The 25,298-nt window shown below is 42.2% G+C and overlaps 1 protein-coding gene across 1 annotated transcript; it reads right to left on the bottom strand.

Moving 5' to 3' along the window:
• Positions 1–1,033: 1,033 nt before the first annotated feature.
• Positions 1,034–12,500, bottom strand: CXCL14 (C-X-C motif chemokine ligand 14). Its single transcript, XM_029583804.1, has 4 exons — positions 12,324–12,500; positions 11,726–11,831; positions 8,501–8,614; positions 1,034–2,295 (listed from the first exon to the last, which is right to left on the bottom strand). The coding sequence occupies exons 1-4, from the start codon at positions 12,385–12,387 to the stop codon at positions 2,280–2,282; spliced, it is 300 nt and encodes a 99-aa protein (XP_029439664.1). The 5' UTR covers positions 12,388–12,500; the 3' UTR covers positions 1,034–2,279.
• Between the last annotated feature and the right edge of the window lie 12,798 nt (positions 12,501–25,298).

Below are 25,298 nucleotides of genomic sequence, written 5' to 3'. Positions count from 1 at the left end.
GTTCCTGGAGGAAAAGGCCATAAACTGTTAAGGTAGAGTTGCAGAAATCTAGTGGGATAAGCAGCTTGGAATCTCTCTACCCCTCGGGATCCTGCCAGGTACTTGTGACCTTGATTGGCTATTGTTGGAAACAGCATACTAGGGCTTGATGGACCTTTGGTTTAACCCAGTATGACAAGATTAAAAAAGGTCAGACATAACAATATGGACACTAGCCCTCTAGGAATTTGAATGAAACCATTAACTCATATCACATCTCACCAGGTGGGAATAATTTTCAGTCAAAGAGGTGAAAGGCTGTATATATTAGTGCCGCAGTGTATCGGGCAGATTTTTAATGCACGGCGCACGTAAATTCCGGCCTTTACACGCGTGGCCGGGCCTTGCAAGCACCGGGCGAATTTTCCAAGAGGCCCGGCCACGCGCGTAAAGGCCGGTACGCGCTCAAGTGCCAGGCTTCTTGGAAGAGTGGAGCAGGGGGCGTGTTCTGGGGGGGAGGAGTTGGGGGGGGGGCAGGCCAGGACAGCACCATTGTTCTCTGTCCCGGCTCAGGAGCTGAAGCAAGTTGCAAAAAAAGAAAACAAGAAAAAAGGTAGGTTTTAAGGGGTGGAGAGGAGAGGGGAAGGGAAAGGGAGGTTAGATAAAGGGGGGGGGGGGGTTAGAGAACTGGGGAAGGCCGGGATGCGTCGCCATGCAAAAATCGCATAAGCCCCCCCTGCATGCGCCGCCGCACACATGTGCGCAGATTATAAAATCGACGGGGCTTTAAAAATCTACCCCTATATTTATGTCACTTTTTTTTTTTTTAACAATAACAGTGGCTTCATACATTTCTTTTTTAAACATATTTTATTGCTTATTTTTCCATTTGTCATAAAAAGAAATATGAAATCTGCATGCAAACTTTCTAAATATTTCAAACATTTAAATACATGATAATTTAGCAACATATATAATAATTACAGAAAATGTTTATGGTGACTTCTCATCATGTTGTATTTACAAAGATAACATATTAGGATTTTCTTTTTATAAAACAGGAACGCACTGATTAACAATAAAAGAACTACAAAAAGTAATGAATCAGTATTATTGCTTTTTTAAGTACTGCAAGGCATCCCTGGGACACTAGAAATAAATTCAGATTTTATATTTATTTTACTTGCTTAATGCTTTTCACAAAAAAAAAAAAATTTTTTTGATAGAAATAGAAGCCACTCCTCCACCTACCACCTCATTATCAATTTCTATACAGTTATATTTTTTATGTCACAGCTTGAAAAGGGTTGGGTGGGTACTTGATCAGGACAGTATGTATCCGTCATGCCAGGCCAGCAGTGGACAACACTGGAAGACTCTGATGAACTTCTGGGGCAACTGGGGTGGGAAAAGAAGAGGAACTGTCACAATGGATGATGGTGGCATTGGTGTGACGGGGTGCATCCACCTGAAGAGGGCCCCAGCTGGGACTTGGCAGGGGCCTGGATGACAATGCCTGAAGGATAGACTGGTCTGTGGCACAACCTATTTTGCTGGTCTGTGGTGGGTTGTCCATGTGTTGGGAGAAGAGGGGGATGCCTTTTACACTGTCTAGCTGGCTCAGGAATTGTCACATGTTTATATCCACATTAACAAAGCTGTGGTCCTTGATACCAAGCTGTGTGTCTGTATTGCATTGTTGAGCGAATACATTGGCGTTCATTGTTGTGAAGGAGAGTGCATGATAGAGAGAGGCTGGATAATCCTGGTGTTCCATGTTATGATGATAATTAATAGGATCTCATTGATTATAGTTATGCAATAGTATATGACCACATCACAACAACCTATAGCACTGCTTGTAGTATAGAACATCAGCTTGCTTTAGATGTTTGAATCGTCATGAGTTTTGAGTTCATGATGGTGCTAGGACTTTACTCTAGAGAGCAATCAGAAAGAAAGGAACACTATTTGACAATACCTCTAAAAATGTTTTTTTTTTCCCCATAATGAGCTTATGAAGCCCATATGCATTGCAGGTAATGTATGACACATACACACAAAGCATCATGTTAATGAATAGCATATGTCTTTCCAGCACTAAACAGACAATAGAACAACCCTGAACATATGAAACTGTTATGAACTCTAAAATCCTTGGCTATAAAATGTAAAAACTGACCCTCCGTAAAAAGTGCTTTACATTAGCATATGTCTTATGTCTGAAAAAGAGAAGTCATTTTCTGTAAAGTCCATCCATTAAAGGCTGCCATCTGTATCCTCTTTTGTCCTTGCTTTTTTTATTCTGTGTAAACTCTGTAAAATAGGAAAAAACCGACAAAGAATGTATTCAAATTAAATAGTTTCATTATGTTTGACAATGCAAGTAAGAGATACAGCAGATATTATCTTTCCTTTTCAAATCACCACCGGAGCTAACCTAGCCCGTTTTAGGGGTAATTGTGTAACATCCTGCATAGAAAAATTGGCACATACGTTGCACCAGTTTAAGGTGAACTTCTTGCATGCACAAATTACCCCACCAAATTTACCCACACATGCTTACACCTGTTCTTATGTGCGTGGAAAAATGTTTGGGAAAATGTGTACGCATACTTTGGAAAATGGAAAAGTATGCCCGTTATGTACACCCCCTCCCAATTCTGCCTCCACTCACTCCAAGTGAACTAAACTGAGGCACATATGCATGTACTTTTATGCATTTATTATCGGGTGAGTAAATGGAAATGCCTTAGAAAATTACCTACAAAATAGGAAAGCATACCTGTACATAGAGGCCTGTACATAAAAATGTGCACATAAACTTATAGCACACACACAATGCTGCCAGCAGTAGATGAAAAAGCTCCATTCTGCAAGTATAGAGATCTGTGTCCTGTAGCAAGCTGTGATAGTTTTATGACTGGAATTGGATCTCTGTTGACTTGTTCCTTCCACTCAGAGCCCAAGAAAGGGGTTTCTAAACCAGTGCTGATTGCTTTCTCTCTCTCTCCTACTAGGACTTGGGAAGGGGATCCCCAACTCTGTGCCAGCTGTTTGGTCTCTTCCCAAGGAATGATTACCCAGCCCGTGCTTTTCATGTGATGCTGGGCTCTGAGTGCAACTCAAGGCAGCCATTTTTAGAGTGGCCCCCTCAACAGTAGCCAATCTAGCTTTTCTTCTCTTTTAGGCTGCATGCTGAATAACCACCCCACCTTTTTTTTTTTTTTTTAAAGCAAAACTATGGCTTTTACTCTTTCAAAACGCATTTGAAGGGCATTGAGAAGTGTCCAAATAGATCGGTCACATGAAGAGGATAGGTTTATTAGTAAATAGGTATTAATTCCTTCCTCAATTGTGTTTTCTTCAGTAAAACAGCTCCTGTTTGGATCATTAGCGGATCTTTAGTGGTAAGGAAGTGAGGGTTAAGCCAGATATCAAGTAGAGTCAGCAATAATGCAACAAGGTTGGAAAGTGGGTGAACCAGATGGGCCTCGCAGTCTTTATCTGCATCTTCTGTTTCCATGTTTCTATATCAATCTTTCATTAGTCACATACCCTTGTTTCTTCTTAATTAACATCACGTGAGCTTTTTAAAACTTTCCAGTACCAAACTTTAAACCCCAGACTGATGAATGTGAGCTGATGAAGGCCTTAAAACCGTGAGAGAATGCTCTGTTTTTCATTGAAACTACTTTTTAGTAAGAAGGGTGTGTACAGTCATTCATTTTATTCAGTTTTACATTTCATGTTTTGTTTGAAATGAAAAAACGAAAAATGAAATTTTAAACAAAAATCAAAACAAAAACATTGTTGGGGGTCCCTGCTCTCTCAGCACAAAGAAACCCCCAACACCCTCCCAGATCCTCCATTGCGTCCCCCCGTCATCCCCCTTTCACCCTATTTATTAAGTCTTCATGGGGCAGGTCGTATCCCTGGCAGGGATGGGCATTCATTTGAAACAAATGTGCATTCTAAAACAAAAAAAAGACCTTTTGCATTCAGTTCATTTCAAGCTGAAACGAATCCTTGGTGTCTCTGAAAGCCCCCAACATTTTCAGGGTTTTCATTTCCACAAAGAGTGCACCACTGTCTCCCCTGGTTCATAATCCATTGTTATCCGGCGCAATCACATCGTTGGATGTGGATAGCTGGAAAATTAAACGTCTACAATTTTTAGGTCAAATATGGAAGTCGACCTCTTTTTTTAAATTAATTTGAGGACCATAGACAAATATATGGCATTCCAGCTGACACTCGCTTTCTTTATTTACAGTTTCACAAAGATATAGTCTATGTAGGGGGAAAAATGACTCTCCTAAGAGGCAAAGATGCATTTCAACAGCTTTTATTGAAACCTTTTTTTAAAAAAAGTTCATATCAAAAAGGTATGATTATTTAACAGACAAGACTACTGCTGACGAAACGCGTAGTTCCTTGATAGAGAAGTGGAATGCTGATCTATCTATGCATCTGCCTGCTGAGAACTGGTTGGCAATCTGGTGTTCCAAGGCTTTCCATTTGTAACAAATATCAAGAATTAAATGTATAAATTACTACTTCGTACTTGCAGATAACCTATTTATTATACAAAATTCAGTGCGTTCAGCCCAACAGGCTCCTGATTTTCAGGACAGGTTGATCCAGTCCTGGTTTTACCCCATTGCATGCTGGGACTTATTCTGGATTTCCCTATTGCATTTTCTAAGAAAAGCAAGATTATAATTACCTGGTGCCAACACATTTTGATGAATGACCTGGTAAAATAGCTATTAGTGCCCATTTAGGCAGGCGCAAAATGTAAAACAAAATCTTTGAGGGGGGTTAGGGGAAGGGGTGGAAAGGTCAGGTTAGGGGAAAGGGAATGGGGGAAGGCAGCGCGGCTCGGAGCGCACAAGTTGCACAATTGTGCAACCCTTTGCGCGTGCCGACCCCTGATTTTATAACTTGCGCGTGCCTGTGTGCACAAGTTATAAAATCGGGTGTGCATGTGCACGTGCCGGGTAGCGGGCGCACATGTACGCCCGAGAGCAATCTTTTAAAATCTACCCCAAAATGTGACACTGACCTAATAGCTATAGCAACAGGCTAGAAACAGCAAAATCAAGTTTCAAATCCCACTGCTTCCACCAATACTCCTTGTGATCTTGGGCAAGTCACAATTTCCCATTGCCTTAGGTACTTACTTAGGGCTCTATTTACTAAGCCTTGGTATTTTCCATGGAAAGGAAAAATAGCACAGATTAGATGATTGTGCAAGGATGGCCCCACATCCCAGGACTGCCATTTTTAAAAGGAGCTGATGTCACCCCCTGGTAAGTCCCCCACTGGATTTGTGAAATCATTGGAAGTCTATAGAGATCACCTCATCCACCACCCCTCCGCCATCACTCAGAGATGACCAAAGGTTACAAATGTAAAAGAACAGTTGAAAAGTTAGCCCTGCCCCTGTCTCAAAACCCTTTCTCTTTGTCTCAATAAAAACAAACAAACCCCAGAACCCCCTCTGGCCCCTGCGAGGGCCCTGTTCCCTCTGATCCCCCAAATAGAGGGCTGGCATGCCCTGTGTATTCTGGGGCTGATGCCAATTTGAAAATGTTACAGGGATATAGGGGTAATCCAAGGCCGGCCAGCACCATTTGAAAAAGGCATTGGCCCTAGAACATGGAGAACACTTTGCTCTTGTACACTAGACCATAAGGGATAATAGTAAGCTCAGCGGGGACTGGGAGGGGACTTCCAAAGTGGGCTGAGGGGTGGAGTGGTGGTGGGCATCTCATTATGGGATTGGGGCAGAACCAACCGACTGGATTTTTAAAAACATTCTCCACCTTTGGCTACCTCAGGGGGCAGCAGGATGGTGGATGTTTGGAAGAAGAGGAGTCTTTCTATAGATCCAACCGATTTTACAAATCTGGAAGAAGGAGCACCATGGGCTGCAGCAGGCTCTTTAAGTCCTAAGCCTGGTAGTATAGGGCCTCGAAGGGTATGTCCCGATGTTCCTTTTGAGTGGTGGCTAATAGGGATGTGAATCGTTTTTCTGACGATTGAAAATATCGTACAATACTTTCAAACTCGTCAGAAATCGGGGGCTCCCCGAAACAGATAGGAAAACCCCACGAAATTGTTCGTGGGGTTCTCTTATCGTTTTGGGGGAGGGCGGGAGAAATGGCACACAAAAACAACCCCTAAACCCACCCCGACCCCTTAAAACACATCCTTTAGCTTCCCCCACCCTCCCGACCCCCCAAAAACTTTTTTAAAGTTCCTGGTGGCCAGTGGGGGTCCCGGGAGTGATCTCCCGCTCTCGGGCTGTCGGCTTCCACTAATCAAAATGGCGCCGATGGCCCTTTGCCCTTACCATGTGACAGGGTATCCGTGCCATTGGTCGGCCCCTGTCACATGGTAGGAGCAATGGACGGCCGGCGCCATTTTGAATACTGGCAGCCGACAGCCCGAGTGCAGGAGATCGCCCCAGGACCCCCCGCTGGTCCACCAGGGACTTTTGGCAAGTCTTGGGGGGGTGTCAGGAGGGTGGGGGTTTATTCGTTTGTTATACGTTGTATTCATGGGGGTTCGCCGTACGTTTCGTGACCCCCACAAATACAACGAATATGGCATATACATTGTGGATTGCCAATACGTTGCAAACGAATGCACACCCCTAGTGATTTGGCTTGGTCACTGTTGGAGGCAGGATGGACCTTGGACACATGGCATTTCTTATGATCTTAACTCCTAGCTCCCTGGATGAACCCCTTTGAAAAATAACTTTTCAGAGACTCCCCTTCTGTGGGATGCCATTTTTTGACCTTACTGCACTTGCAATCTGTGCTATTAGGGTGGAAGTATGGGGCTGAGTGGATGGAAGAGAGAGGGCATGGTAGCAATTGATGATAGACCATTTGATATTGTATAATCACAAAGTTCCTAGGCTTCTGAAAGATGGCATAACTTAATTTTTATTTCTGATTCATGCCCTACAATGCTGGCTAAAAGCATATAGTTGATTAGGAACCTTTTATGGTCTCTAACAAATGGAGCACACCATAATCACTTGTTTAGGTTACAGGGGAACCAATACACAATAAGATGTTTAGACACTCATTCCTGAGTGGCAAAGAGCTAATGTTTTGCAATCAGGTTGGCAGTGGTTTGCATAGGGATCTGTTCCAGATGAAAATAAATGCTTTGATCTTAGGCTAATACCTACTCTCAAGAAAAAAAATGTAGGCATGTAACAATTTACACTACAAAGAATCCTACCACTGACAAGTTTGCACTTTGAGGTTGATGGCTTAGCTTGTAAAAAGGCCCGCAGGGAAAATCACATTGCACGCAAGTAAACCTGTTAGTAAAGGGCTACGCCATGTTTTGAAATATCATTATCTAATCAGAGCTGACTGCCTTCAAGCTAATATATTCCTCAGATAGGCAGGGCATGAATGTGACTGGTAAAAGATAGAGAATTAGATCACTGCACTCTGCTTATATAGAAATCTGAAAACACCATTGAGGCAGTTTTTAAAATTCATCAATGTGGAGGGAGAAGGTTAAAATTATGATGCTCTAAAATACAACTGCCTAGGTTTGCTTAATTGATTTTCTGATTTGGTGTAAAAAAAACCCCATTTCTCTCCTCAAACCAATTCTCGGGAATTATACACCATATCAATCTCAATTAACGAGCCAATATAAATAGCAACTGAGAGCGGGTAAAGGCCAATTGGCCCATCCATTCTGCTCAATCATTTTCTTCTCTGATTCACAAAATAAATGAAGGTGCGTAGCAGAAGGAACGTTTTTGTTACAAGGTCATAGGTTCTTTGCAGGTGGCGATGCCTTTAATTGGACCAATGTAAGAATTATCTAATGATGTCTCTGTTCATGTGCTCTTCAGGGCACTTAGGCCTCTCCTTCAGACGTGGTGGTGGTGGTGGACACCTAGAACAGACGTCCAGCAGAGGAACAATGACAGAATCCAGGTATGCATGAGGAGAGAGATGGGGAGAGGGGCTAAAAAGACCACAGAGCAAGTAAGACCTCCAAACCTCTCACCTTTTTTCCCCACAGTTCTGGTTTTGTTTCTTTTAGCTACGTTTTTTTTCCTTCCTATTCACTTTCTCTCCCAAGTATCATAGTATCTTAAGGCTCATACTCTTTTGTTTACTCTTGACCCCAGCTCCTATTACCTTGTTCAATTTAAGGTTGATTTATATCAGGAAGTTCATACTAATTTTACTTGTTTATTTGATCCCAGTTCCTGTAACCCTGTTCGATGTAAGGCTCTCGTTTTATACTTCCCTGTTTCGCTGTAAACCGATATGATATGTACTGTTTGCACATGAATGTCGGTATATAAAAGTTCAAAAAAAAATAAAAAATAAAAATACCATAGTACAGTGGCACAAATGGTCAGGCTGGATGGAGCAACTGGCCCTTATCTACCATTATTTTCTACATGACCTTTCACCAGGTTATGCAGTGCGCCTCAGGGCTGTGTCACAGGTTAACACCTTACCTGCGTTTCTCCTTCAATAAGGCGTACCATTTGAGTAATTTCTTGGTACTGTGGAGTTTCGGATGCAAGCAGTATTGCTGGCCTCTAAATCGTGACACTGTCTGCATGGTTACACTGAAATATAAGGTAAACCATTACCATGGGACAAGCAAAGAGCACTACATCACACTTGGTTAACCTTTATGGTTTTAAGTGATGAAACATACAAAGTGTTTTTAAATCTTTCAGGCTTGTTGGCTCAACTATTACTCTTGGATTGCCTGAACATGGATTCCAGCTTCAATTAAACAAAAACTAACAATGGATAAGATGACTAATATGTGTTAAATACTCAGACAAAAACAGAGATAAAGAGGAGCTTAAACCAGCAAGCACTATCTGTCAATAATCTAGATTTCATCCTAATCTTAAAGTCAGGTACTTGGCTGAGTTACACTTATCTCAAGGATTTGCACACTTATTTTGTGATAATTGAGCCATCTATAACTTCAAGTAGGTGAACTAGCAAAATGGTGCACTTACAAAAACAGGAGAGTAGCTTGCAAACCTGTCAGCATTTAAGTGGATGCGCTGAGATGAATGCCAGTTTTTTTTTTATAAACTGTGTGGCAGGAGCTGCAGTGTTTATAACATCATGTGTAGTTCTGTGCCAAATATTTCCAATGCAAAAAAAAAAAAAAAAGGTGGTGCATACTTTCTCTACCTATTTTATAAACAAATGTGTGTATGCTACATGTTATTTTTCTTACACACCTATATGTGAAATAACCCTAATTTATATGCAAAGACAGGTAATTTATAAAAGGGGCACATATAGGGCCTGATTTTAAAAAGCATTTAGTCTGGTAAAACTGGGTTTCACTCAAGTAAATGCACTTTACTTGAGTAAGTGGACTTTAGAAAATTGCTATAATATATGCCATTGAATTGTCCATAGGATTTACTCACGTAAGTGCACTTTACTTGAGTAAATGGCTTTTGAAAATTGCTATAATAATGTTACATTTATGCGTGCAACTCTTTTTGAAAATTATTTATTTTATTTTTAATTTTTATATACCGGAATTCCTGTATGCAATACAAATCAATCCGGTTTACAAGTAACGAAAAAGTTGCCCTGGTCTGGGAAGTTAGACCGGGGTAATTTTACATAGAACATTGAACAAAACTAATCATTTTTTTAATTACCTCCTTTGAAAATACTTTTAATTACCCTCCTTTGAAAATACTTGTGCATGTACTTAAAATCAGCAGTTCACTGATACCACGGCCAATTCACCCAGTCCATCTCCAGTTCACCCTGAACCCCCACCAGTTCACGCAGACCTCCCAGCCAATAACTACAGCCAGCTTGCAAGTTTGATTTCACTTGCACCAGTCAATGAGCAGTTGCAAAAGGGTACAAAGAAGTTTGGTAACGTGGTGCATATTATCTCATAATACAAAATAGCACCTGCTGTGTGTACTTCTGAAGCACATCCAGAATGCTCCTAGCCTGCCCCTTTTTTTTCTGCCAGTAACACAGTAATCACAGCAGAAAAGTATCCAGTCTGCCCAGAAAGCTTCTTATGGTAGTATCTGCTGCGCCATGCAGGTCACCCCCATGTTTCTCTGAAGGACAGTAAAATGTACGCACGTGCACTGGAAAATATGTCCGTACTCTTGACATTAATAAAATATCCTATCACCAGTACATGCTACTTACCCATGGATATGCTATTTTTATGCACAAAATCCTTTTGAAACTTTACTCCCACAAGAACAAATGATCAAAGTAAAAAGGCTACCTTGAGAAAGCCTGCATTTCATTTTGTCCTTTCAGAAAGAGAGCACGGTTTGTTCTCTACGCCACAATGTGTGTTTTTGATCTCTTTTACTCTGGAAAACGCATTCATCAATAACATTTTTGGTCTCAGTTTTGAAAACCATCATGGTAGAATTATTCAGGATGAAAACAGCTGTTTTAGAGACGCGCTGCAGATGTTCTTCGATTCAAGTTAGGGCACTTTCTTTTGTGCTGTTTCACACAGGAAGTACCCTTGCTTCTACACTTCCATACCATCACTAAGTCCTTCTAGCCCTCCGTGCTCTCTGTCTAAACCAAAACATTTTGGCGCTCAGCAATCGATTTAAATTCTTAGTACATATGGGAGTAAGCCAACGGGAAAAATATGCCACTCAGCTTTCCTCTGCAAATTTGGGTTGCCCAGTTTGCATATGATTGGTAAATAAGTTTGTTTCCCGTAAACAGGGTTTCTTAAACTCTAGGCTAGATATGAATAGACAGTCACCTTGGTCAAGTCCCAAACATTCAATAAGTTAAATAGAATTTATACTATGTAATATTACAAACATGTATTAATTAGAACTGAGATGACATTATAGCACCTGCCTAATTGGTCTGTCTTTTGTTTATCTTGGAAATCATTCTATATTATCACATAAGATAAAAACCCAAGGTCTGAGTGACTTTCTACACTAATTCCTAACTGCACAAGAATTTTGCCAGAATGGGCACCGAAACCTTGGCTCTAAGGATGGCTGCATCGCTCACCTTCCCTGGGAAGAAATCAGAAAATCTCCTTCTTGAACAGAACCTCAAGGGTTAAATATGCCTTAGCTGTTGAGTTAATCAAATATTTACGGAAATTCCTCTCTCTCTCTTCCCCACCCCCCCCTTCTCTCGCCAACTATTGCCCACTGGTCAAACTTACAAACAGAGGTCTCTCTCCGAGCCTTCACGCGTCCCTGGGGTACAAAAAACCCCCCCAAAAAAACCAAAAAATTTTTGCCTGAAAACCTCGGAAGACCTGAAAAGCTCCTGTGCAAAGTCCATCTGAACCCCTAGCGCTACGGGAAAGCACGGGAGAGAACCCGGCGTCTCATCTGCCTTCCGGATGGCTACGGGCAGAGGACAGAGCGATTAGTTTCGTACGCGTTCCCCCCTCGCTCTCTCTCAAATATTGCAGTGGAAGCTCGGAACTGCACACGCAATTCTTCTTGTGGACAGCTTTGGTCCTGGGCGCCCTTGTTTGATTAATCGGCTGCCTGCTTGTGCTGTGGGACAGTAAAAAAATGGGTCACCCCCGTGACAAATTCTGGGGCCAGGCGGCTGCTCGTGCAGCAAAACGAAAGGAATGGGGAGGGGGGGGGGGGGGCGGACGAAACGCCTTGCAGGAGGCTGGCCGGAGAGGTCCCCGAAGGTCAAGAAGGAGGCTTACGTACATGATCAGTTTTTCCTCGCAGTGGGGGTACTTCGGCTTGATCTCCAGCTTCTGCACGTCCGAAAACCTGATCTTGGGTCCCTTTCGTGAGCACTTGCATTTGGACCCTGCAGGGAGAGAGATCACAGAGCGTCCTGTTCGTCAGCGACCACAGACCACCGACTGCAAACGCGTTCATGCGCTCACATTTAAACTGAGCCCCACCTGTCCTGACATATAAGCTGCAAAAGTATTTAAGAACCGGCAAAGAAAGAAAACGAGCAAACGAAACGACCCCTTTAGCCTGCTCAAACCTGCTAGAGAAGTTTCTCTTTTTAAGCAAACAGCCTGCGATTGAATCGACTTCAGATGTGCTACATTTTTTAAAAATAGCCCCTTACAAGCAACGAACACAGTTGAGCTGCGCCAAATCCCACTTTTTGCAAAGTCCCTTTCCAGCTGCCCGGTGGGGGGACTCGCATGCACCTGCGTTTTACTGCAACTCCCATTCGCCAGCCTTGGGGAGGCGTGCTGGGGTTGCAAGCCCCCCCCCCCCCGCTGCAGCAGCGCTTGCCCGTCGGGCGCATTAGGCAAAGAAAGTGGACGGAAGGCGAGCTCACCGTCCACGCTGAGCGAGCAGAGGGCGATGCCCAGCAGAAGCAGGGCGACCAGCGCAGGCCTCATGGCTTCCTCCCGTGGCAGCTGAGGTTCACCGGCGCGGGGCTCCCAGGCGCTTCTCTGCTCCTCCCTGCCAGCTCTCCCGGCGCAGCTCTTCTGGGTCCTCCTTTAAAACCGCCCTGGCTGCCCCCGGTGCACGCTCATTAATATGCATAGCAAGGGGACGACGCGCAGGGGAGGGGAGGCAGGCTCCGAGCAGAGGGCTTGCATGGGAACGGCGAATTTAGGATTATGTTGTTATTATTATTATTATTGGAAAGCAGGAAGGAATCGGGCGCCCAGTGTGAATTTGAAGGACAAAAGCTTTCCTCCTAGAATTGAAGAAAGCAATTCACTTTTACGAATATTTTGAACTGGCTAGTAAATATGTTATTTAACTCTGCACTTTAAATGTATTACATAATTCATTTTGGATTTTTTTTTTATTGGATCTTCTCATAGGAAACTGTGACATAGTAACAAAGGAAATTGCTGTAGATAAAGACCGTATAGGGCCATCCAGCTGATGTTTAGCTTTGCAGATTACTCCCGTGCAGGTTTGGTACAGGGTTGTAACTGCCGCCCCATGCAGGTTACTCCCGTGCAGGTTCCGTGCAGGGTTGTAACTACTGTGCATTGCAGGTTACTCCGGTGCAGGTTCGGTGCAGGGTTGTAACTGCCGCGCCATGCAAGTTACTCCCGTGCAGGTTCGGTGCGGGGTTGTAACTGCTGTGCATTGTAGGTTACTCCGGTGCAGGTTCGGTGCAGGGTTGTAACTGCCGCCCCATGCAGGTTACTCCCGTGCAGGTTCGGTGCAGGGTTGTAACTGCCGCGCCATGCAGATTACTCCCGTGCAGGTTGCAACTGCTGCGCTGTGCAAGTTACTCCCATGCACTTTCCGTGCAGGGTTGTAACTGCTGCGCCATGCAGGTTACTCCTGTGCAGGTTCAGTGCAGGATTGTAACTGCAGTGCCATGCAGGTTACTCCCATGCAGGTTCGGTGCAGGGTTTGTAACTGCCCCGCCATGCAGGTTACTCCTGTGCAGGTTCAGTGCAGGATTGTAACTGCCGCACCATGCAGGTTACTCCCATGCAGGTTTGGTGCAGGGTTGTAACTGCCGCGCCATGCAGGTTACTCCCGTGCAGGTTCAGTGCAGGGTTGTAACTGCCACGCCATGCAGGTTACTCCGGTGAGGTTCCGTGCAGGGTTGCAACTGCCGCGCCATGCAGGTTACTCCTGTGCAGGTTCCGTGCAGGGTTGTAACTGCCGTGCCATGCAAGTTACTCCCGTGCAGGTTCCGTGCAGGGTTGTAACTGCTGCGCCATGCAGTTTACTCCCGTGCAGGTTCCGTGCAGGGTTGTAGGTGCTGCTCCCTGCAAGCATGCCATGCCTATACCCTTCTGTGCTGTATACAATGTTTATCAAAAGTTATACTAGTTGTCACTTATTTAGCTAACCTTATCTGGATTTGCCAACAGACTTTCTGGGACAACAACAGTATATTCAGTTATCTAATACAACTTCAGCCTATGCATTATTCATCACCTAATTCTTTACAAGCCTCAACCTACACATCTTTTTCAAAGGTTGAAATTATGGGTCTTATTCAATAAACATTTTTTTTCTCTCAGCACAGAATGGGAAAAATGCTTTTTCTGAATAAGGACCTGTGTCAGTTCAGACTGGGAATGGGCCTGATCATGCATGGCAATTTTCTTATCCGGCTGCTGAGTTCTTAGCCCTTCTGTTCTTTCTCTGCTGGTCCCTTCATTTTGCTTTGAACAGAGATTGTATGACCAGAAGCTCTTTAAAAAGGTCTGTCCCAGCAAGAGAGTGTGTCAGGACCCCACTAATCCAATTTAAAACGGACTCCTTCTCAAAAGTAATTTGTGATATGAAGTTCATATTGCAGTTTTATTTGTGCAGACACTCTTGTTTGTCTTACTTTGCGGTAAGGCATCATATAAAAATGAAAAGAAATAAAACATTCTTACAGTATATTAGGTTTGCTTTACATTGTAAAACATGTAATTTCTGATGATCAGCAGGTAATAAACAAGATCTGTGCACCTATTAGATACAAATATTTATCAACATTTTGCTCTTTTGCGTGCTTAACCAACAGTGTAACTCCAGGAAACATCAATTTCAGGTGCTGTTGTCTATTCATCCATCATCGAACAACTTGTACCATTTAGTCTGTTGTAAAACCTGTCGACATACTTTTTCAATTCCTTTCCTTTCCTTGTTTGAAAATGAATTCTATACATACGTAAGTATCTACCAATTCACTAATTAGCTGGGTAACCCCATGACAATAAATAGCTTTCTATGGGAAACACTCATTTGAACTAAATAGCAGGAAACATTTAATCAGGAATGTGCAATTTTCTTTTGCTTGAAACATCTGCATTCTTTTGCCTTTTCAGATGTATATCTGATGAATTAACCTAAAAGCTTCCTTTCCTTTCCCTTTCCCCAAAGTCTGATATGGTGGTATGTCTATTATTCATTTATACTGGAGTGGACCCATAGCAACTACTTTGTAGGCTCCCAGTTCTCTGCTCCAGTTGGAAAGAAGTTACATAAAAACATCTGTTTCCTCTTACATGAAACTCTATTCCACCATGTGTGAATCTTGCAGAATCTCTCTTTGGTTTTATTATTTTCACATTCACTGCCCTTTTACTTCAATTTTTTTCCAGTAAAAGTATGAAATGTGGGCATAACCTCTTCCACTGGGAACAATTAATAGCAAATATATAGTGTTGCAATTCCATCTTATTCATCAAAGAGTTTATCTGCCACAAATGCGAGAAATGACTCGTGATCCAGTTACAGTGCTGTAACGCATTCATGAATAATACCTGGGATATTATTTTACGGTGAACAAAGCTTGCCATAGTCTAATACCACACTGTATAAACTCTCTGGAACAGCCTAGTTTAGGAAGCTCTTTTCATACCTCCATGTGCATTAGAAATTTAACCTGCCTTCTGTTATATTACTAAGAACCAATGTAAACCAGAAAGAAAGTGCTCAGGGGATACAGCTTCAGCCTGGAGCTTCTTGGTTAATCATAGGCAAAAGTACATTAGACCATGGCCAAACTCTTAACCCTTTCAGCCAGACTACACTCTACTTAACCATTGCTCCCTGCTTTAATGGAAGGGGGAAAAGGGGGCGTTTGGATTCAGATAACAATCAAGAGGGCCCCGACTTCTATGGTCTGGGGTATTGATCCACAGACATAAGGGAAAAAACACAGGGCAGCTTCTATGGCCAAGTCCATAAGCAAAAAGCACGTCTAGCAGCACTGTCTGAAATTTCAAGAAAGCTCGTCACCCAGTAAAAAATGTTACCAGCTGAAAATTTTATGGTATAAGGTCTGGGGATAATTTCACAGAGTGACAGTTTCTACCCTTAGGAGAAATATGGGAGTAACCTGCACAGAGTGGAATTACTACCTTAAGCTTTCTGGGCAGACTGGATGGGCAATTTGGTCCCTTTTCTACTGTCATTTCTATGTTTCTGTGTTTACTCCTGATTATGTATGATTGACAATTTATTGGTTTGTCTTTCTCTCTATTTTTTACTTTAGACCTGATGCAGATCATTGTATCACCTAAACAGCAGTTAAAAGACAATATGGTTGGGTAGACAAGACCTTTCTAAGGTTAATAAATTCTTCTGAATAATAATAATTAATAACCACAGTAATACGAGTCCAATAGAGTGCATTTAGACTAAATAGAATCTGAGGTTATTTTATAACACCTTTATTTCAGAAATAAATGTGCTGGTTGCCACAATAGCTATTTATTTTAATATAAGAAACATGAATACTGCAAGACAGATGATGAATGAGAGAAGAAGAATGACTGTTATGATTATTGCTACCTGCTTGCAAGTGTGTCAGAGGAAGATGATTGCTCTTATCCAAGGTTTAGATATGAAGGGCTCCATTTTCCAATGGGAGTTGAACAAATGCTGATCCTGAAGGCTGCACTGTGCACTTGCCTCATCCATTTTCTTACGTATTTTTCAGTTGGTGTGCAGTTTGTTAATTCGGTCAAGTGGTTACAACCGTATGCTTACTGCCCCCTCTCCCCACCCAAAGAAAAGGTGCATGAATGGCCGAGATAAGCCCATGGTTTGACCAATTGCTTGAATGTTTGTTTTACTCCCTGTGGAAAATTGGACCCATGGTGTTTCTGTCCTTTGTCTCTTTCTTTGGTTTTCTGATTTCACTATGGAAAGGAGTTAACCATGGTAACAAGACAATGATATTTATGCAGGCTTCCTTTGAAGAGATAATTGACAGTTTTAGCCACTGATGTAGAGAGTGCGTCAGTAGCAACCACAATGTCATGCAGGCTGGAAGCATTAAACAACCCTGAGATTTAGGACATCAAGACTTACAATATTGTTGCATCTCTTCTTTAATAGTGCTGTTGAAGCAGTAATGCTTGGGCGTCAAACACTAGGCCTTGAGAGTTGCAAACAGGTCTAATTTTCAGGTCATCTATAATGAATACTCATGAGGTTTATTTGCATACAGTAATTCTAGTTTATGTTCTATGTACATATTTTGGCCATCATGAAGCCCATATCTATTTGTAGCCCTCAGAGTACTAGAATATGAAACCCCCACACTAGGGTCTTCCAAATGTCATCTTTCTCGACCCTTTCCTCTTTAGTTTGATTCTAAGGTCTTCTATAATTATTGTCTTCTATATTTTTTTCTTATATTTCTGTACATCTTTGACATAGCAATTATATACCTTTTATTATATATGTAAATTCAAACAACATTTTATTATAGTCACGTCACTCATTTGTGAAAACGAGCATGCTTCCCTGATTCCACTATTCATACTATAGTTAAGCATGGAGAGAGAAATTTTCAAAAGCTATTTACCTAGTTAAAAAGGCTGACCAAAAAAAGACCGCCCTTAATTTATTTATTTATTTATTTTTAATTTTTATATACCGAAGTTCTTGTAGGGACTACAAATCACTCCGGTTTACATACAACGAAGAACTGCTCAACAAAGAGCGGAGCTTTACATGGAACCGTATAACATATGGAACAGTATAACTGGTTGACAATTTAACATAGTGCTAAATAAAGTAATAATATTTTAACTGGTAATAAATAAAGAAATATAATATTTTATATAAGAAGTATAACTATTTAACGTAGCAATAAATATAAATATAAGCAGTGCCTAATATATATATGAAATAAAGTGAATTTTTGAGCTCAAAGATAATTGTCCAACCCAACTAAAAGTAAATATGGTGTCCCACAATGTGCATATTTTAGATGCATTGGGAGGAAATGTTCTTGGGAGTGTGTTTAGGTTGAAGACAGAAAATAATGTATGTAGATTATATTTTCAGACCAATGCATTATTTTCTGTTGAATACCCACAGAAAATAAACTGGCTGTATAACGTAACAAGTCGTATGGACGTAAATATTTTTTAAAAAACCAATCTTTATTATGTTCTGGTCATGAATGTAAAAAACAATTTTTATATAGAGACAGAAACCTCAGAACTGGTAAACCTTGTTGTTATTTTACAATGGTTTTTTGAACCAGTAAACTCAATCACAGGTTTCTGATATGTCTCTCTATTTTATATTTTTCTTAAAAATAATTTCACTTGTAGTTTACATAGATCTTCATTGACATTATTTTCTCAATCTTTAAAGATTGAGAAAATAATGTCACAAGTACTTTATATCTGGGCAATTTCCAAAGTGAAAGCAGATGTGTGCAAAGACCATGGGTTAAAAGACTTTGCAGAAACGTGGACAGTTTACAAAACTGCTCCCTACATGTATAAGTATGATGCCTGTGCATTGGGGGTTCTGATAGACGCAGCAGCAACCAGGTGTACTTAGATTCACAATGGTAGGAATGACCAATGACCAATGAAGAGGAACGTTCCATAAATGGGCACAGACGCTGCCAATAACCTGGATGTCCATGCCCAGGCAACACACTCCATACTCACCCGGTTCCAGGGCTTGAGGCATCAGACAAATCTCGGGTTCCAGTGGACAGTTGGACTTGGCATCCGGTTGTCTATCCATCGGCGCATGTACGTCCATCCCCATGGCTGGCTGGCTGGCTGGCCCACCTGGCCTGAATAGAGGCCAGGATTGGCCTGGAGGGATGCATGGTCTTGGGGAAAGGGGAAGGGATGCAGAACAATGAAGCGGGGGGGGGGGGGGGGGGGGGGGGAGCTGGATGGTGCCTCAGCCCTTTTCCTCCTGCCTTCCTTTGCCGCTGCCACTGTGAGCTGAGTTTTGTAATTTTGGTGCTCTAGACCTGCCTCTTCCCTTTCCTGCAGCAATCAGCAGGGACAGTGATCTAGTGGGCACACTTAAGGAAGTGTGCGCACACTTCCTTAAGGAAGGCACATAATGGTGCCTAAATATCTGGGTTTATGGCACATAATGGTGCCTTCCTTAAGGAAGGCACCATTATGTGTCTCCTGGACACATAATGGTGCCTGTGGAGTTGGTGCAGGAGCATTCTGGTGGATAAAGTAGTCAGGGGAGAGAGAGATTTAGGGGCCACCAGCAGGAAGCTAGGATTGTGTCTGAGGTTCCTGAGCCCTTACAATGAGTTGGCTGGGCTGAGGGCCGGTGGGGGATGTGGTTTTCTTGCAGGCATCTTTAGTCTTGTCCAGGGCAAGTGACAGAATCATGGGCGTCTGCGTGAGGGAGGCAGGAGAGGATCAAGGGGTGTGCTTGTTTGTGGGAGCTGGCAAAAGTTAAGATGGCAGGACAGGCACCCATTCATGAGAACATAAGAAGTGCCAAGCTGGGTCAGATCAAGCTCCATCGGGCCCAGCGTCCAGTTTCTGACAGTGACCAGCCAGGTCACAAGTACCCAACAGATCTCAAAAGTAGATTTTTTGTTACTTATTCTCTAGTCTACCTGGCTGATAATGTTTTATGGACGTTTCCTCCAGGAACTGCTTCTTTTATTAAAGTTCTTTTGTGTAACTTGGAAGGACAACTATGTTAGCTATACAAAAATATGAGGACACTCTAAATATCTGAGTTTATGGAAGCAAAGCTGCATCAACTGTGTAGAAAACAAAACAGCAATGTTTTGGCAAGGCTTAGATTGTGAATCGATAAGGCTTATTAAATTCCATTCCCCAAATCACAAATTTCTCATGTAGCGTCTCAGTCAAAGGGTGAGTCTCACCCAGGATCATAGAATAAGTCCGCCTGGTGTAAATGTTTAGCATTCCAAATAGAGATAATAGAAAACCTAAGACTTGCTTTAGAAAAAAAAATAGTATTTATTTTGCAGGGCTGATTTTCCTTGAAAAACTTTTTTTTTTTTAATGTTCCTTATTTTCCAGACAAAGTGAAAAAAAAAAAAAAAGCAAATGGAAAGGTTACATAATTGGCCTTTCATAAACAAGTCTTCCTATCTCTAAGGAATAGGTGGGACTGTTAATCTAACCATCCATGATTCAGAATGATGTGAAAATTTTGTTTTTAGAAGTTGTGATGCACACACGGCAATGAATCCCAGCCACAAAATGTTTGGATCAAGACAGCCCAAACTTCTTAGTGTAATAATATAGCGTGCATTTAGAATGGTGAACTACGTTGGAATGAATTCCACAAATACAATTATAAAGCAATGTACCAAGACAAGCTATTATGATCGAATAGCCAGGGTTCCAAAAATAAGTTTGCCAAGTTGTCCTTGGTCACAGTTGCGTTCTTGTATCAATTCGCTAATGAGATCTTAAGACCGCTATGCAAGCATTCAGTGTTTTCACATCTTGACTACTGCAATTCCTTGTATACCGGTTTTCCTGATAAGCTGCTTAACAACTAGTTCACAATTGTGCAGCCAGAGTATTATGAGGGCCACAAAGAAGTGATAGTTGCACTCCTCTCTCCTTAGGGATTTACACTGGGCTTCCAATCAAATAACACTTCGTGTTTAAGATCTTGGAGCTTGTCTTTTGACTATTGAGAAATCCCATTTCTCAATATCTAGCAAGCTTGCTAGATTGATATTTCTCCAAGCGAACTTTGCAATCAGTACATGAAGCTTTCTTGAGTCTACCTGCATCGTTGGACTGCATTCTGAATAACACAAGGCAGTGAGCATTTTCTTGGGTGGGGTCTCACCTTTAGAATACTTTTAGAATAATCAGAAGCTCACCATGAGTTATCTGCACTTCAGAAAGCAGATTTAATTTGTATTTAGTGATATTGATCTTAGTTCACAGGTTAATTGTACCCTGAATTGTGACACTGAATTAGTTTTTAAATGGTTGAAGGGTGGTTAGATCATCTGTTAATTTTTGGGTCATTATGATTCAAAGTGGATGATTTTATTTCATGTGTGGTGTTTGTGTATATTTAGATGTATTATGTTTTACAATGCACTGGCAATTTTAATTACTAGCATTTTGTCTGTAATCTTGCACTGAGCTATTACAATTGTGGTCCACAAAAGAAATAAAATGTAAGATGGTAATTTTCAATATGCTCGTAAGTCAATAGATCTAAAGTTACAGCAGCATGTTAAACTGTGTGGCACATATCTCTGCTCCAAAAGTACGTGCACAGTACACATGCATATTTGTAATTCAGGAAAACGCATAATTTATCTATTTTACAAAAATACACACATATATTTCACATGCATAAGAATTGTAACATATGCACGTATAACCCGGAGTTGTGCATGGAGGCCTGTATTTTACAAATAATGTGTCTACTCCACATCTGAAAATTCTTACTTGTGCTACATGCCACCAATAGTTCTCTGACACCTCTACCAGTTCATCCAGACCTTCCAGCACTTGATCCTGAGCCACTACAACCTAACCCAGACCTCTCACCCAAAAAAACTGCAGACTTCCATGACTAAATTAGCAGGGGTAAAAGAGTACAGAGGTTCCATAATATATGCATGAATACCACATGCAAAATAGTAACTTTTTCCCTGTTAACATTTATGCATGACATTGCAAATGCAAGCATACTCGCAATGTTTACAAAATAGCATGTTATGTACAGCCCAGCCCTCGCTTCTCCTCCTACCCTCCTCTTGCACCATCATTCTGCAGATGCAAAAAAAAAAAAGCAGGGTCACCACAGCGATGGCATCCTGTGAGTTGTCAGGGCAAGGAAGTGGCAGCGGCTTGCCTTGCCACAAATCCATAAGATGGGCATGGATTGCCAGCAGTTCCATTCTGACAGATCTCCGCACAAAGGCTCTCTTTTTATTAGAGCAAGTCTCACTCTTTTATAGCGAAAACTTCTACAAAAAATAGGGCTCCTAATCAGTGCTTTCTTTCTGGGGGGGGGGAAAAAAGGGCCCAGTACTCACCTGCAGGACACTTTTTTTTTTGAGGGACAACAAAGCAAATCAAGGAAATGGAGGAAAAAGCTGCCAGTACTGAGTCCTGGCAAGTACCCCATGACAAAAAAAGCCTTATCCCTAATATTCTCATCTTTGGTGCCCAAACATGCTTTTTTTTTTTTTTAACCAGATATTTTAGCGGTTTAATACAGATAAGAAATGAGGAAAATTAATTTCCCAGTTTAAAAAAACATGGGGACAATATTAAGCCACTATCTGGCTGCCTAAGTTAGCTGGCTAAACATCTGGCTAACTTGGCTGAGGTATTCAGTAGCATGGCTACACCACTGAATATACTCAGATTTCTTGGAGTAAGCCAGATAAATTTATTTGGCTAAACTTTAAGACAGCGGAATAGCAGTCTTAGATGTATTTGGCTTAAAACCAGATAGGGGTGTGTAGGCCAAACATTTTGGATTCAGTTCATTTTCATAATTTTTTTTTCAGTTTGGTTCATAAAAAAAACAACAACAACAACATTAAATTCCCCCCCCCAAAAACTCTAAAATAATAATAAAAAAAAAACCAAATGGGGCCTGCTGCAGCCTTCTAATCGTACTCTTCCTGTAAATTTCAATCTGGGGCCTGGGCCTGTCAGTCCACTCCTGCCTCTAAAATAAAATGGAGCCTGAGAACTGGGGCCTACCCAGCTGAGGCTTCCTAATTCTCTGTAAAAATGTGCCAGCGCTGGGGACCACCCTTCCTGACCTCCACTTACTCCCTTCCTTAGGATCTGGCTAAAAGAATGCTAAGGGCTCCTGCCCTGGTGCTTGAATCTTTAAAAATGGCACCGACCACCTGGAGGACGGTGCTAAAGTGATGTCACCTCGGTGCCTGTGTCTGATGCAGCCAAACCATTCTATATTGTATGACTCTACAAACATACGAACATGAAAATACCTGAAACTATCCACCTGGACTGAGCCAAAAATGGCCTCATTTCTTGCATTTGTTTTAAATGAATGCACATGGGATAGCCCTTCGCCCAGAATCTCAGAAAACTGGGAGGAAATGCAAGAATTCAAATATTGTTTAACGTACAATCTGTGCACACTGAGATATTCTTGGCTTCATTTTTTGATCGACGAGGCATACAGTGATTAATAACAGGAGTGAATTCCACATTGTTCTCTCAGAATGCTTTGCTCAGTTCCAACCCAGATTTGCAAAACATGAAGTTTTGCAGATGCTGCAATGAACAGGCTGATGGTATCCCCTGTTACCCTTCTTCTAGATGCACGGCATTGCATGTCAAACATATGTCAGGACTCAGGGCTCACGCTAGTCTAACTGATGCCCTGGGCAAAACCTGAAGCTGGCGCCCCCGGTTTCCCATGCTCTAATCCCTATCCCTCCCCCACCCCCTCTCTCTCTTCCCCATCTGTTTCCACACCAATAGCCCCCCTGAACACCTCTTTTTCCTCCTGCCGACAGTGCTCTGCAGGTTTCCTCTCTCTCTCTCCTCCTTCCACCTCTCCCCTATATCTACCCCCAAACATTCCCTTCTGTCTCCCCCCTCACCAGAAGTGCCCACCTCCTACTCTTACCTCCTACTCAGTGCCTGCCCAAAAGTAAACTCCTTTCTTTCTCTTTGCCTTTCCTCCTCGAAAGAAGACAGAAGAGTCACTGCCTCCTATCTCAAGTCTCTCCTCCTAGCTGCTGCCCAGGTCTCTTTGCTGGCAGCGGCTCACAGGCAGGCTGCAGGGAAGGGCTCTCGCTTCAGTTCAGCTTCAGAGGCAGAGACGGCAGATGTGCCTCGGGCGGCAGGCCTTCCTGCGTTTGGCGGCACTTTGCTGCGTTCTGCACCTGTGCAGCTGCTCCTGCTGACCGCAGCCTGAAGAGTGATGCCAAAGGGCACCGGCAGGGGACGGGGGGGGGGGGGGGGCACCAGCATGGCGACACCCCTGGTCATAGTGCCTTCTGGGGCTGCACAGGTCACACACACCCCAAAAATAAACTGGCCCCCATTTACAGTATCTGTGATAATTTGTCCGTGAGTCATGCTGTACGTTGTACAGGCTCTCTGCCTGTCACATTGTATGTTGCATGCATCAGCTTCACCTATGTTCTTGGCTGCTTCTGCTGCCGTGGGTCATGAAGCCAGAGCATCGCGGTTTAGTGGTTTTGTAAGGGAGGAGATTGTGTGGGTGTCTGGCAGTGTAACACTGGTGCGCAGTTTATGGTTAGTTTTTAATTTCCTGGTTGAAATTGTGAAGAATGTCTTTACATGCTAGAGAAAATAATAAATGCATGCTTATGGTTAGAGCTAAAGGTCACTGGGAAGAAACTATTCTCTATTAAGCTGACCACAAGAAGTTGTCACGGTGAATAACTTTCATATAGAGGGAGGACTAAGCAAAACATATGGAAAGCTTTGTTCACCAAACAGATCTCTGTCTGGCTAACAAGGCCACAATACTTATTATCTTATCCTTTTGCATATGTTATTTATGTTATTGCATTTGAATGCTTTTGCTACTGATGTACATATTGTTATATTTAATGTATATGTACAGATTATGGATTTCATTACATACTTCAGTGCACTCAATGACTTTTTTTTTTAAAACTAAGAGGTCAATATTCAGAAAAGCAGTGAGTGGACAAGTTATCCGGTTAAAGTTAGCCTCAAGTTATCTGGGGTCACGATACCCGGGTAGCTGTAAACCTAACCAGATATATTATAAATATAAGCCAGGTAGGTTTAAAGGTACCTGGGTAAGTTTCCCTGGAAAAGTTTAACCCTGCTCAGCGATATTCACACTAAAGCCAGGTAACTTAACAAGACACTTCTGGGTATGCAGGCCCGGCCCACAAATTCCCCAGGCCCGAAAACATTTTAAAATATGTGTGGGCGTAGTGCCTAATTTCCCCCCCTCCCCCCACTAATTAAAATAAAAAGATGCGGTCCCTAGCGGGGTCAGCCCCCCTCTTTGCATGATATTTAAGTCAAAGGCACCAAACCCCAATGCATTTTCCGATGGGCGCAGAAGGAAAGAATTTGGGCTCAGTTTAACTTATGTCTGTTAGTTGCATGCAAGTGGCAGCCATCCTAAATAAGGCACAGGCTGATTCTGTCCTCAGTCTTATAATATTTCTGCTGAAACTGATCACTTTATTGCCACACATTAATAGAAAGTGAAACATGTTACAAGCAAATGGAATGGGCCCTCTCTTCGAATGGCTTCTTCCATTCTCTAAAACTCTTATGAACATAAGAGCCAATAGGCCTAATCAGAGACACGACCTTCACATTGCTTGAATTAGTGTACACTGTTATGATATGTACCAGACAGAATTTTCCTTAAGCATGGCCAGCCCTCTTTAACCTTGGCTTATCCATTTCTGGTTGTGTTGATGAAGTTTTAAGTATTTCTTCAGAATTAAAATCCAGATTCTTGGAGCAGTATCACTCTCTAAGGACCATGACAATCATCTGCCAGTGATTAAAGATTATATAGCTTCAATGAACAAAACGGGAAGTCCTGGAGAATTTGGCCTATGGCTTAATTT

The sequence above is a fragment of the Rhinatrema bivittatum genome, chromosome 18 (genome assembly GCF_901001135.1).
Source record: "Rhinatrema bivittatum chromosome 18, aRhiBiv1.1, whole genome shotgun sequence".
Lineage (NCBI taxonomy): Eukaryota > Metazoa > Chordata > Amphibia > Gymnophiona > Rhinatrematidae > Rhinatrema > Rhinatrema bivittatum.
The sequence above is the reverse complement of the archived record's forward strand: the minus strand, read 5'-3'. Positions and strand labels throughout refer to the sequence as shown.